The 13,830-nt window shown below is 40.7% G+C and overlaps 1 protein-coding gene across 1 annotated transcript; it reads right to left on the bottom strand.

Annotated features, from left to right (window-relative positions):
* Positions 1 to 2,214: 2,214 nt before the first annotated feature.
* Positions 2,215 to 12,689, bottom strand: LOC136458600 (probable sodium/metabolite cotransporter BASS2, chloroplastic). The gene is made up of 13 exons (XM_066458542.1): positions 12,221 to 12,689; positions 12,022 to 12,136; positions 10,687 to 10,810; positions 10,524 to 10,565; positions 10,315 to 10,428; positions 10,131 to 10,193; positions 9,134 to 9,261; positions 4,318 to 4,399; positions 4,187 to 4,238; positions 3,993 to 4,090; positions 3,263 to 3,424; positions 2,640 to 2,729; positions 2,215 to 2,512 (listed from the first exon to the last, which is right to left on the bottom strand). Exons 1-13 carry the CDS (start codon positions 12,309 to 12,311, stop codon positions 2,435 to 2,437), a joined length of 1,239 nt encoding a protein of 412 aa, XP_066314639.1. The 5' UTR covers positions 12,312 to 12,689; the 3' UTR covers positions 2,215 to 2,434.
* Between the last annotated feature and the right edge of the window lie 1,141 nt (positions 12,690 to 13,830).

Below are 13,830 nucleotides of genomic sequence, written 5' to 3'. Positions count from 1 at the left end.
AATTATGGCTCCAAATCAATTCATTATTAAAATACATTTCGTAATTAATCTAATGATATTTATTTTATATTATAATTAATTATATATTTTTTTATTTTTAATTGGTCAAACTTGATATACTAAAACATGACACTGTTCCAGAATTACGTTATTTGGAGGAGTGAGTAATGTACTGTACTAGTGATCATGCCCGCGCGGCCGCGCCAGCCAATACAAGTAATAATCACGTCCATGCGTTGCCAGTGTTTAATTTGGCCTGCTTACTAGAACGCAAGGCGACCTTAATAGATGGACTTCGCACGATAGTTTGGATTATTACGAACTTGAATTTTTTTTTTCTAAATCCCCTCTTCATTCCAAAATAACTTATAAAGTTGTCCTAAAGTCAAAGTATATTAAGTTGGACCTAATTTATAGAGAAAGAGCATAAGTATTCAAGATATCCAATTAGTATTATTAGATATATCATAAAAGTTATTTTTATAGTGTATTTATAATTTATTTGTGAACATTGCCTAGACCGGTTGGTCAAGATGCACTAGAGTACTAGTAGCACCCTCGTGTGCAGGGTTCGATCCCCCGCCGGGATGAATGCCGGCCAGAGGTTTACAAAAATCCACTCGCTTGTCATGCGTTCCAAAGCATAGGTCTTAAGACCAGCCCACTCACACCGGGACGGTGTCGATATGTAATGGCGGGATACGGGGTGCGTGAGGGGTCTTTTACCTTAGGCAATACCAACATTGCCACATCAGCTTTTGTATTGGTAAGTGTGACAACGAGTTTATCTTTTTCTTCATAAATAAGCTACTAAGTGGGCAAATTTATTGATGTGTCATTGTATTAAACGAGAATGAAACTCCTTTGAAACCCCCTTAAGATTGACCTTAAAGTGCAATCCTATAGGCCATATTTTTCCTCGCAGACCGAGTTTTTTTTGTAGCATATTTATTTAGTGTTATAGTTGTTACTCTTCTTTATAAAATTAGTTAAACTACCATAGGTTGATCTAGAAAAAAGTAACATCGTCTATAAACCAAATAAATCTAATAAGAAAATATATTGTATTTAAATGATACTAATTTGGTGTCATAGATATTGGTGTTTTTAGTAAATATAGTCAAATTTTAAAATAATTTGACTTAGAACAACTTTAGTAGTTTTAACTAATTTCCTCTAAGAGCAACTCCTAGAGCTTCTTTATATATAATTGCATATTTATAGGAATAGAGATTTTGGTGAAAGAAAAGTTCTCAAACAACTTCTTTAGTTAGATCTCCAGATAATGCCATCCTCGGTTCTGGATTTCTCACTAGTCAAAAATAAAGAGCGAAAAGGAGTCTCCAAAATACACATAATATATAGAGAAACTGTTGGAGGTGAAAAGATATAAATAATGATCTTTATTTAAGTGAGTCTTTAACTGAGGTTTTAGACAATAAATTTAAGAAAAAACTTTTGAAGATGTTCTAAGAGCAGCCGCAGCACGGGCACAAGGCACTGAGTTAGAAAAGAAACAAACCCCACAGGTCACCAGTCACGTTGGATTTTAAGCCATGCAGGCTGCAACTTAGGCAATCCAGGGCATCGATCGACAAAGTGCGCCATATAAGAATTAAAAAAATAATAATGATAAGAAATCCTTCAAGGCGTAGTACGTGAGTGCTACAGCGGAGACACACAAAAAACAAATTTTACCTCGTGGTATCGATGCAATCAGAGACCTCGATGCTCATATTTGTTCCGGTCATGGTATGTTGCAACGTGCAAAATCGAGGCTCCTCTCTTAAAAAAAGTTTTCTTTTTACAACGCTGAGCGCTCTAAAAAGTTATTTATTTAGAACAGGGGCAGTAGCGATAAAATCCATACAAACAATAATAAATATAATCAAAATTTTACAAATAGTTTAACTTAGGATAACTCTAAAAATTGACTCACAACAACTCTAAACAAACAGATCAGTTTCTTTGAAATATTAATTACTCACGCCTGCATCGTAAATAGACGACCACCAGAGGGTCACAAAACTTCTTTTGACTGCTCTGCTCGGAAGCAGCTTATTTCTAAACTTTTTTAAGTTTAATTGAATTTATAGAAAAAGAGCGCCAAGACTTGTGACACCAAATTAGTATCATTGGATACATCATACTATATTTTCATAATATGTTTATTTGGTATCACAAATATTTATACTTTTTTTAATAAATTTGGTTAAATATAAAAAAGTTTGACTCAGGACAACTCTAGAAATTGATTTATTTATGAACGGAGATAGTATAAAATACTATAGTACACACCAAACATAGGCAAAGCGGAACCCCTAATGATAATCAACAATAGAATATGCCTTCCTATCTATGCCTAAAGTATTGGAACATGAATCCTTCTGATGTAACTGCACTCTAATAGCTAGGACTCATGTGTCGAGTTTCTTTACTCCTTGAAATCATCTTTGTCATTCGCTGGAAGCCCTTTGTTTCTCCAGTAAACTGCAAGAGCACTCCCTCCAAGCTGTCATGGAAAAAATAAAATAGAAGACCTTTGATAAATATATTTCATTTACGCCGCCCAAACAAAAATTAGTGTTGAATGCAAATGAATGAGTGCAGGGATTAGAGAGGGGAACTAGAAAACTTACAGCCATGCACACAACGCTGACAGCTGAAGGAACAGCAACGAGTGGATTTGTGAAATGCTTTTGAGCAAGTAAAAATCCAAGTGCAGAACTCTGCCAGAAAAAAGGTGAGATTGGTAAGCACTAAACGTATGAAAATGCACATTGCTCTAGGCAAGGGTAACTGAAGGGTAGTCATCCAGCTAAACACGTTTTGATGCTTTGTGAACCAAACTGCTAGTAAAATCAGCGAGGCTCAGTGTCTAACAACTTCATTCAATAGAACAGAGTATGAATTGCAAAAGTCAATCTCATTTTATTTTATATCAATAGCGGAAAACTAAACAGATTCATCAAGAGGCCGTCTACACATCATCAACCAATTGACAGATAACATGTTTGAGCGATTAGGCAGCAAAATAATGGTATAAATATTGGTGTTTAAGCAACCTACATAATACATAACAAACCATACCAGCAGAATAATTTATACAAATAATTGATCAAATTGATTCTTTACTTGTCCATATAACTATCTAATAACAATCCCAAACAACGAATAAGAATCATCTAGCTTTTAACGGTGCTACAAATTTCTATGCCTAGATGAGAACAGATTGAACCTGAGCATATCAACATATATTTACCTGCATCCCACATTCAATTGAGATGGTCCTAGAGGTTGATTCCCCAAAGGTAGATAATCTCGATAACCAGTACCCAAGAGCAAATGCAGCAACATGAAGCAGAGCAACAGGGATAAAAAGTTGACCACCTTGAGTTTTCAACACTTCTGCGACTTGTCCAATCTTGCAAAAGTTCAGTTTTGAATCAAAACTAGAGAAAAAAAATAGTATCCCATGCATACTATTCAAAATATCATTATGAGGAGCAACTATTTACTAATATACTCCATTCGCTTCAAACTGTAAGTCATTCTAGCTTTGTCCTAAGTAAAACTTCTTTAGCTTTGACCAAGTTTATAGAAAAATGCACAAACATCTGCAACATCAAACAAGATTCATTATATACATGACATATATTTTGATAGTACATTTATTGATATTGTAGATGTTAATATATTTTTCTATCAACTTGGTCAAAGCTAGACAAGTTTGACTTAGGACAAAACTAAAACGACTTACAATTTGAACGAAGGGAGTATAAGGGAATAGGATATACCTATTCGCATTACTATTTAAGAAAAAATAAGGACACCTGACCATGTTTAGGTTAGAATGGGTTATTGCATTTTCTTTAACTCAACAAAAGTGGATTTTGGTTTTCATGAAATATATAAAAAATGATTTTGAATTACTAACAAACAGTTATACAAAGGTTTGAATCTTACTCAGGAAAGTTCTTTATAAGACTTACAGGGCTCGCGCAAAGCAAAGTGGTGAGGAGGACACCAAACAGGGGTGTTACAGTGATAATGCGCTCAGTAAATTTAGGAAAATATTCATGGGCCAATACTGCATAGTGAAAGAAATAGTCACACCAGCTGTCATAAAATATTTCTAAGACACTGAAAGTCAATAAATTAATCTCCCATTAAGCTTTTTAAGCACCTCCAACAACAGTCGGCACCAAAACAACCTGGAAAGTACTGATAGCCAATCCCTGCGTACACAAAATATCCTTTTAACTCAGGCAGACATAATTAAGGAAACAAATTGGAACAGGATTGTAGTGTCCTTACTGCTGCATCAACAGGAACTAGTTGACCAGCAAGGAGTTTAGTCAGGAGGGGTGTCATCACTATAGCACCAATAGTTGAACAACTATAACATGCACAGGGAGAATGTTAGAATGCAATAGAGAAGTAGGCTGAAGGAAGCATAAATAGCATCGAAAGAATATCGCTAAATCAAAACCTAAGTAGCATAACAGAACAATAAGGTGAGATCAGAAATACTACATGCAACAGTCAATGGCCTGCTAATCAAATTCTACAGAAAAAGATTACACAAACATCTTCTGCTATGATACCCAGGATGAATATGCGAAATTATTTGGGCACAAGCTGTCCGATTCACATCTGCAGGCCTTGACAGCCCTGTTCAACTGGTCCTTGCCTGATGATTTTGGACAGGGGGCTGATGAGGAATTGTTAAGTTAGCCTATTAGTGCTCAGGTTGTTGTGTTTCTTTCTTTGTTGGTCGATTTTACATCTTCAGTCAATGGAACCTGGCAAAATTTTAATTTGGAACGTGAGGGGTTTAAATTCCACCGCGAGACAAGACTCGGTGCGCACTTTTGTGGATACTTCTCGGGCTGACATCGTTTGTATCCAGGAGACAAAAATCTCAGATATGTCTCAAAGGGTCCTCCTATCTGCTCTAGGTTCAGATTTCTCAGATTTCGTGGCGGCCCCATCAGTTGGAGCAACTGGGGGAATCCTGGTATCCTGGAGACGACACATCAGAGTATCAGGAGTTTGGCGAGGAGACAACCACAGTGTCTCAGTTCAGTTTTCTCAGGAGAGTGGACAAACATGGTGGTTGACTTGTGTCTATGGACCTCAAGGGAATGATGAAAATATTCTATTTTTACAAGAGCTACGTGATATTCGTGCAGCATGCCCAGGGCCTTGGATGGTGGCAGGAGATTTTAATTTAATCTACAAGGATAAGGATAAGAACAATTCTAATTTGAATAGGGCAATGATGGGACGTTTTAGGAGACTAATTAACGATCTGGCCCTCAAAGAGCTACCCTTGCATGGTCGCAAATACACATGGTCAAACCAACAGGACTCTCCAACCCTGGTGAAATTAGACAGAGTGCTGTGTACAGTGATTGGGAGGATAGATTCCCCAATTGTCTACTTCAGAGCATGGCTTTTGATGATTCTGATCACTGCCCTTTGCTGCTTGGTCTTCAAGACAATAAACCAGGAAAACGCAGGTTTCACTTTGAGTCTTTTTGGCCCAAACTTGATGGTTTCCCTTTGCTTGCTTTGGTAAGAGAAATTCTCCATCAATTTGAAATTGCTCAAGACAGCCGCCAACTTTCACAAGAAGAATTATGGCTTAAAAACAATCTGAAGAAACACAGCTTAGCCCTTGCATCCCTCAAGCGTACAATGGCTCGATCTCGGTCAAGGATCAGCTGGCTCAAGGATGGGGATGCTAATACACATTTATTCCACCTTCACGCCACACACTGGAAGAGGAAGAAATTTATTGGGAAACTATTGTCAGGAGATAAAATCTGTACAACCCAGGATGAAAAAGCTGCAGTCATTGATGAATACTTTGAAGCTGTGCTGGGAAACTGCACTGCAAGGGAGTACACTATCAATTTGGCAGAATTGGGAATTAATGCACATGATCTGTCTGATCTGGAACTTCCCTTCACTGAAGAGGAGGTGTGGAGGACAATTAAGCAATTACCTTCGGATAAGGCTCCTGGGCCGGACGGGTACACAGGTCGCTTTTATAAAGCTTGTTGGGCCATAATAAAAGAAGACATCATGGCAACCATCTCTGCAGTTTGGAGTAGGAAGCTTGCAAACTTTGGTGTTCTCAATTCTGCTTACATCACACTCCTCCCCAAGAGGGAAGGGGCTGAGCAGCCCAAAGATTTCAGACCTATAAGCTTGGTGCATAGCTTTGCCAAATTAATCACAAAGATGCTATCTAATCGTCTTGCTTCACGGCTTCAACAAATGGTGTCTCCCATTCAGAGCGCCTTCATTAAAGGACGCTTTATACAGGATAATTTCATGCTGGTGCAGCAGACAGCGAGATTTCTTAATCAACAGAAACAGGCTCGTATTCTTCTCAAGTTGGATATTTCAAAAAGCATTTGATTCTGTAGCTTGGCCTTTCCTCCTTGAAAATTTACAGCAGCTAGGCTTTGGACAAATTTGGCGGGATATAATCAGTGGGCTGCTTTGTTCTTCATCCACCCAAGTGCTATTGAATAGAATCCCTGGAGATCATATCATCCATCGGCGTGGATTACGACAGGGCGACCCTCTCTCCCCGATGTTGTTCATTTTGGTCATGGATGTATTAGGACATACGATTTCAAAGGCCGAAACTGAGGGCTTGCTGATGCCACTGTCAAGGAGGGCCTAGCAGCACCGCATTTCTATTTATGCAGATGATGTGGTGTTATTTCTTAGACCAGAGGCTGGGGATATCAATTTAACAATGGGCATTCTTGATCTGTTTGGAGAGGCAACAGGGCTCAAGACAAACTTACAGAAAAGCAATGTTTTACCCATTAGATGTGGTGAAACTGAGCTAGCAACTGTACAGAACCTGCTGCCATGTGAACTTGCAAGTTTTCCATGCAAATATCTAGGTTTGCCCCTCTCTTTGAAGAAACTCCCTAAGGAGCAAGTGCAGCCCATTATTGACCGCATTGCTGATCAGCTTCCGGGCTGGAAAGCAAATCTGATGACCAAAATTGGGAGAAAGGTTCAGGTACAGTTTGTGCTCACTGGCATGCTTATTTATGTCTTCATGGCTATTGATTTTCCACCATGGGCCATCAAAGCAGTGGATAAAATTCGGCGTGGATTTCTTAGGAAAGGTCGCAGGGATGTACAAGGAGGTCACTGTCTGGTTGCTTGGGTCAAGGTGTGTCGGCCTATTGAATTGGGTGGGTTAGGAATCGCTGATCTCAAGTCCCTCGGCTGGGCCCTGCGAATGCGATGGCTCTGGTTACAAAAAACAGAACCTGATCGCCCATGGGCAGACCTCCCAATACATGTGCCTGAGCAAGTTAGGGTCTTCTTTGCAGCGGCTATTTATTCAGAGGTTGGGGACGGAGCAACAACCCTTTTCTGGACTGACAGATGGCTCCATGGACAATGCATCGCAGATGTGGCACCTCGTCTCTTCGCTGTCATTGCTGTAAGGAGACGCAAGAAGAGAACGGTGAAAGAAGCCCTCACCAACCGTGCATGGATCTCTGACATACGGGGAGCTCACACTGTTGGGGTCATCACTGAATATCTCCTCCTATGGGACCTCTTATCTGACTTTGAGCTGCAGCCTGAAATGGAAGATAGACATGTATGGCGACTTGCTTCAAATGGTCAATATTCTGCTAAACCAGCTTATGAGGGCCTATTTTTGGGATCTATTCTTTTCGGGCCATGGGAAAAAATTTGGAAGACTTGGGCACCGCCCAAATGTCGTTTCTTTATGTGGTTGGTTGCTCATAATAGATGTTGGACAGCGGATCGTTTAGCTCGCCGGGGTCTCCCTCATCCTGAACGTTGTCCTTTGTGTGACCAAACAGCCGAAACCATTGATCATCTCCTCATTGGTTGTGTCTTCACAAGAGAGTTCTGGTTCCGTTTCCTGTCACAAGTTGGTCTGCAATCCCTCTCCCCTCAGCCCACTGAACTCTCATTTCTAGATTGGTGGGAAAGAGTAGTGCTACTAGTGACTTACTAATGCAAGGAATCAATTCTCTCATAATTCTTGGAGCATGGACTGTATGGACTCATCGCAACAGGTGTGTTTTTGATGGAGCAGCCCCTGATATTGCAAGAACTCTGATAGTTGCTGGAGAGGAGCGAAAACTATGGTCGTTGGCTGGGGCTCGAGGAATTTCTCTCCTGACTGCCCCCCCCCCCCCCCCCAATTCAGAAAGTTAAGATCCTAGTGCTGCTGTTGGTCACCCTTTGAAACAGACACGGGCGCGCTTATATGCTAAGGATTAGAGAGTTTGGGGGAGTTTTGTGTGAGTTGGTGTGAGTGTGTGGGCATGCCTTTTGGCTGGCCTGGGGTGTGTTGTATGGGTTCTTTCCCTTTCTTTCACTTCTTAATATAATGATGCGCAGCTCTCCAGCATTTTTCGAGAAGATACTACAGAGGGTATAAACCTCGTAAGTGATTCATGACTAGAAGCTAGTTAAACTTGACATTGCCTATGTTAATTCCAAAAGTTTTTTTCACTCCAAAATTTCACCATGGAATCCTCAACTAAATCCAAATTTTGATTCAGACAACAGCAGAGCATTGTTGGCATTACTTCGCGGGACTGATGTTACAGAGAGATCTGGCATAAGATCAACTTGACAACATAAAGCTAGCGACAGCAACTGGCAACAGGAATGCACTGTCCAAATCAATATTGTGATTGTGATAGTATAAACCTTTTGCAATTAAACGCTCCATCTGGAAACAGATAGCACAATAATAAAATGATAAGTGCAACAGAAAGTGAAACAGTGTCAGGATAGATGTGTATAATTCCATAGCATGAGCAAATGTGTACAAGTAACTGTGTGCGTGATGTCAATATTTCAAACGTGTGCGAGTAACCCTGGTGGCTCAACTGTGAACTCTAAAAATTATTATTATTCTTAAGGCAAAGATATGCAGTGTATATTCTTAAAAAAAAAGGATACATGTATACGGATGCTAAGTATCTACAGCTTTAGTAATGGATAGAGAAGCTCAGGAAAGATGCAGGTGTATGGATGTCAAAGAGATTAACATAAGTACCAAACAAATTCCTTTCTTTTGCAAGCAAAACATCAAGCTTACGTGGTCATAAGAACTGAAAGCGCAACATTTCCCTTGGATATATAAGTTGCAACATTTGATGCTTGTCCACCAGGGCAACATGAGACCAAGATAAGACCAGTTGCAAGAGGAGCTGATAGCTTCAAGGCCTGCAAAATAAAGAACCCAAATTATGTGCTTATAAATGCAGGCATTAAAATGAAATGTCTGGTAGAGATACTTTAGTGAAATGTACACGATGAAGAGCTAAACAGATGTTACTGCAAGTGGTGGAAGACATGGGCTAACTTTGTTACATTAAAATATGCCCCGATCAAATGAGACAGTATGACCACCTTACAAAGAAGAAAATATAGAAGATTAAAGGCAAAAAACGAAGAAGTAAAGAAACTGGGCTCTTCTTAATGCAATGATACACAGCTCTCCTGCATATTCGAGAGAGAAAAAAACGGGTGGCATTCATATTTGGCAAATCTGCTGGCAGGTAAGTTTCTTGCCAGGTCTCTTCAGTTTTTTTCATTTAATCTTTGCTAACTATATGTAAAATTCTCAAATAAGCTTGTATAGCAGAGAAAGAAAGTCCCTCATAGCAGCATCTCAAAACAAAGGTACAAAAAATTGTGATTGATTAAAATAGAAAAATAAGTATTGCCAGATACCTTTCTCCTAGATGTAAACATGATCATAGCATTGTACACTTATTGTTGACAGATGTAAACCTCAATCCAGCAACAAATGTGCTCATCTAAGTATAAAGTGAAGGGAAATAAAACACATTATAAGGAGTGATCAACTTCAGTTGGCCAACTGTACACTCAGTGATAAAACTTTATACCATAACCAACATTTAACTAACAATACAACACAATCATAATTCAAAAAACAATGCACAGAATATATTATTTACCATCAAAAAATTTCAATAACCTACAATCATTGAAGTCTCATACAGTTTACAACAAAGCATTCAAAATATAAACAACCATTATACATATTTTTGTGTCTATAGGAGAGTTACCAATGCAACAGAAAATCCAAGCATAGGTTTGATCAAATACTGCGCAAGAAACCCCACACCAACCTGCGAAGAAGCAATTCAGCAGAACATACATAATAACTTATAAATTAACAGGATGTTGGATACAGAAAAGACAATATCACTATTTTCTTATTAATACAGGTGTCTAGGTGCAGAAACATACTGTCCATGGGTTCCTCATGCATCTCCTAAAATCTTCAAATGTCAACGTTAGTCCCATCAACAGCATTAGGAATCCTAAGCCCATAGTAAAAAGGTCGGTCTCCAACCAGGTAACCTGCGGGTTGTCCAATGAAACCCCAACAAAATGGTAAGGTGTTAACTGTTGGTTCCACAGATAGTAATAGCAATTGAAAGTGGTAGAACTGTTACCATATATGGTTTGTAGATGCCAATGATAGTACCTAGTATAACCTGCCATATGTGATCTCGGGTATTAGTAGATTTACAAAAACTTGTGTCATATCCACCATGCATAAATGTACACTAGTAGGCAAAAGAAAAGAAAACCTTCAGATGCTCTTGTACTACATACCCAGACAGGGAAAAGAGTGGTGAGCAACTCAACAATTTTTTCATACTGGCTTACTCCAGTAGGCAAGCTATCCGGAAGATTACTAGATACGTTAGCTTCAGCCTTGCACAAAATTTGTCGGCTCCTGAGACAAGAAATTGTACAAATTCAACTTTAGGAATGCATAACAACAGTCATCAATAACCTAGTTGAGGGTGCAAAATAACAAGACTATCAAAAGAGCAGTTTAGCTAGTTCGCATGATGAAGAATTATTTCAGCAAGTTTACAGTCTTTGAGGTGTGAGGTGTCATCACCCACAAGCCTAACTAAAGCAAGAGACTGACAGAATTAAGAATTGCAAAAGGATATTTTTTCAGCCAAAAGAAATAAGGATGTGTTTGGTGTTATCATGATATCAAAAACAAAAAAACAAAATTATAGTGGCTGATGAATGAAAAACTCAATAATGGAAATGTTACAGCACATAACAGATGGAAGGAAATCAAAGAATAACAAGAATATTATGGTATTGAAGAGGAAAATATGACTTTGACAAGCCAAAAGGGTAGAACATGATAGCTGTAACAGGTTCGCTACAAACTTGCTTATCATCTTCCACCTTGAGGTGCATAAATTTAGTTAAGGAGTCCCAAAAGTTAATAAGCAACAAATATGTTGATCTGCCTTTCGCTAAGTGTTTGAGTTTTACAAATAGTAGAGCACAGGAGTGAAAGGCACAACTATGTTCAGAAGCATACACGATCAGATGACTAGAGCAGACGAAAGGTACTCCATTGATGAGTTCTGTCATTTGGACTAACTTATAGTGGCAGAGCAGTAACTTTTGACCAGCAGGGCAATTTACAAGAAAGATAATGTTCAGAGAAAATTCGAGAAAGTTTCAGCAAACCAGTATATATAATGTACTTTATATCCAAAAATGCAGCAGAACCAGTTCAAACTAGTAAGCCAAAAATTCATCGAAGGAACCAAATAAATACCTTTCGCTTACTGTCAGTTTTCTAAAGCAAATAGGTTTCACCGGAAAAAATGCAGTGTGGTCCTGAGAACATAGTGAGGCAGTGAAACCAAAGCTACATTCATCAGCAGCACCTACTGCTACTGGTGCAGCTTCAGAACTTCTGAAGCTCACAGAATTCTCTCTAAACTAAGACATGTGTCTAGGACACTGCTTGAGATTAGCACAAAACTGATTATACAACACTCTAAAACCAAAAGCCAAACTCTGCTGGTCCTCACATTTGGCCAATCCATGCCCTGAACGGCTAAACAGAGATCTCGTTACACAAGAGCAATTCCAGAATCCAGAGGGCTGGTTAAAACACGAGCATACCTGAGAACCGGGGTGATAGTAGCTGCTGGTGCAGACGCAACGGCCAATCCCAGCTCGTGTTTGTCGTTCCCCATTCCGTGACTTGGCATAGACCAGGCAATCCCCAATCCGCACCCTGCATCCATAGCCGCATCCAAATCAACGGAACCACCTCAAACGAACGAAAATTAGGAATAATAACAGCGAGGGAGGCGCGTACCGAGACGAGCAGCCGAGCAGGCGGAGGCGCGCGGCTGCGGCCGGAGGGCCCGGGAGACGGAGGCCATGGAGCAGGCGGCGGACGGCGCCATGCGGAGGAACCTAGGAGTAGGAGGCAAGCACGAGATGCTGATAGGTGTGGTGCTCCGTAGCTCGTGGAACTGACGGGAAGGGGGACGGGGACGGGGAGGGTTTAAGAGTCGACGAGTGAAGGGAGACGTCGACCCAGCGGAGAAGATTGTGTCGTCGTCGAGGGAACAGGAAGGGGAGTGGGGACGACGGAAATCGATGGGGCGCCGGGAGAGCCGCACGTCGGGGTCCCGGCGGCTTGTCCCCGGCGCGGTTGTGGATCAGGTTGCTCTTGCTCCCTCCCTCGTCCCAGCTGCGTCGCTGCCGCGCAACCTTGCTGGCCTGCAAGGGATTTGAGCGGATCACCACATGACTATGCTCGGACACCTCCGCGGCTCTGCCACGGCGCCACCCCAACATCGTGCTACTCAGGTCTCATGGTCTACTGCTATGCCCGTGACGACTGACGAGAAGCTGTTGGTGTACCGGTATGCCCAAACGACCTTTTCTTCTTTCTCCATGAAAATCGGCTTCTCACTCAATCCACGGGGCCTACTGCTGCAGCCAGGGAGCTAAACACGACGTCAAAGGGCCTGTTCACTTGAAATTATCAGCGAGAATCTACAGTATTTTTCTCTCACAGCAAAACAGCTTCAGCCGACTTTAATACCAGCTGAACAGGATCTATGAGATAATAATTTAACAATTTGTCATCTTTACGATGACCATTCTCTGTTTTCCTAATCTCATGTTATTTTTGCTTATGTTGCGTGTCAACTCACATTGCCAGCGTGGACTAGGTAGGTCACTAGGACGTGAATTGACACTCACAGCCCCTGGCCTTCTTCTGCACCACGACATCTCCCTCCTCTCTCTGCTCTTTCTCACAAGTCACAACAAACACAAAACACGCCGCCGCCACATCAAAGGCCAAATAATCTCCAGTTCTCCAGCCCAAAATTCACCAGACTCTCCAGTAGGCTGCGGCCGTCGCCAAAACCCGGATGACCGGATGTGGCATCAAACTGGACAAGGGCCCATGCGTGATAGAAGGCCGATAGTGCTGGTTAGGCCGGATGATTGGTATACGGGCTCCGCAGCAAAGCAATCCATGGGCCTGAGAGGCCACGGATTGTTGACCTTGACTTGATAATTCGGCGCGGATGTTTATGCTTCCGTTCGATTTGATCGGATGGCTTGTGTACCAAATAATAGAATTCGGTACGATCTTATAGAAGATATGTAACTCAAATTGATGAAGAACATATATAACATTAGTCATCATAAAGGTTCCAATTAAAAAGTTTAAACCCTTGCAATAAATACATCACTGATGTGTTAGTTATCAATCGCGCGTGATACAATCTGACTTATTTTCTGCAAGTGAGTTTAAGGCCACGTTTGGTTTTCATAAGTCAGGTGACTTATTAAGTCAGGTGACTGAAAACTAGTGACTTATAAGTCATGTCTGTTTGGTTGTAAATGACTTATAAGCTCATGCCTGTTAAGTGAAAGGGTGGGCCCCACGTGGAAAAGGGTGGC

This window comes from Miscanthus floridulus, chromosome 6 (assembly GCF_019320115.1).
Source record: "Miscanthus floridulus cultivar M001 chromosome 6, ASM1932011v1, whole genome shotgun sequence".
NCBI lineage: Eukaryota > Viridiplantae > Streptophyta > Magnoliopsida > Poales > Poaceae > Miscanthus > Miscanthus floridulus.
This window is presented reverse-complemented; position numbering and strand designations above follow the sequence as displayed.

What these genes read in the sequence shown, in the direction of transcription:
- LOC136458600 (XM_066458542.1), bottom strand. Translation starts at nt 12,311, where the DNA reads ATGGCGCCGTCCGCCGCCTGCTCCATGGCCTCCGTCTCCCGGGCCCTC. An exon ending in TTGGATTTTCTGTTGCATTG is followed by an intron (nt 9,262 to 10,130) that starts GTAACTCTCCTA and finishes TTTATTTTGCAG; the next exon opens with GCCTTGAAGCTATCAGCTCC. An exon ending in CTTTCAGTTCTTATGACCAC is followed by an intron (nt 4,400 to 9,133) that starts GTAAGCTTGATG and finishes TGCATGTTATAG; the next exon opens with TTGTTCAACTATTGGTGCTA.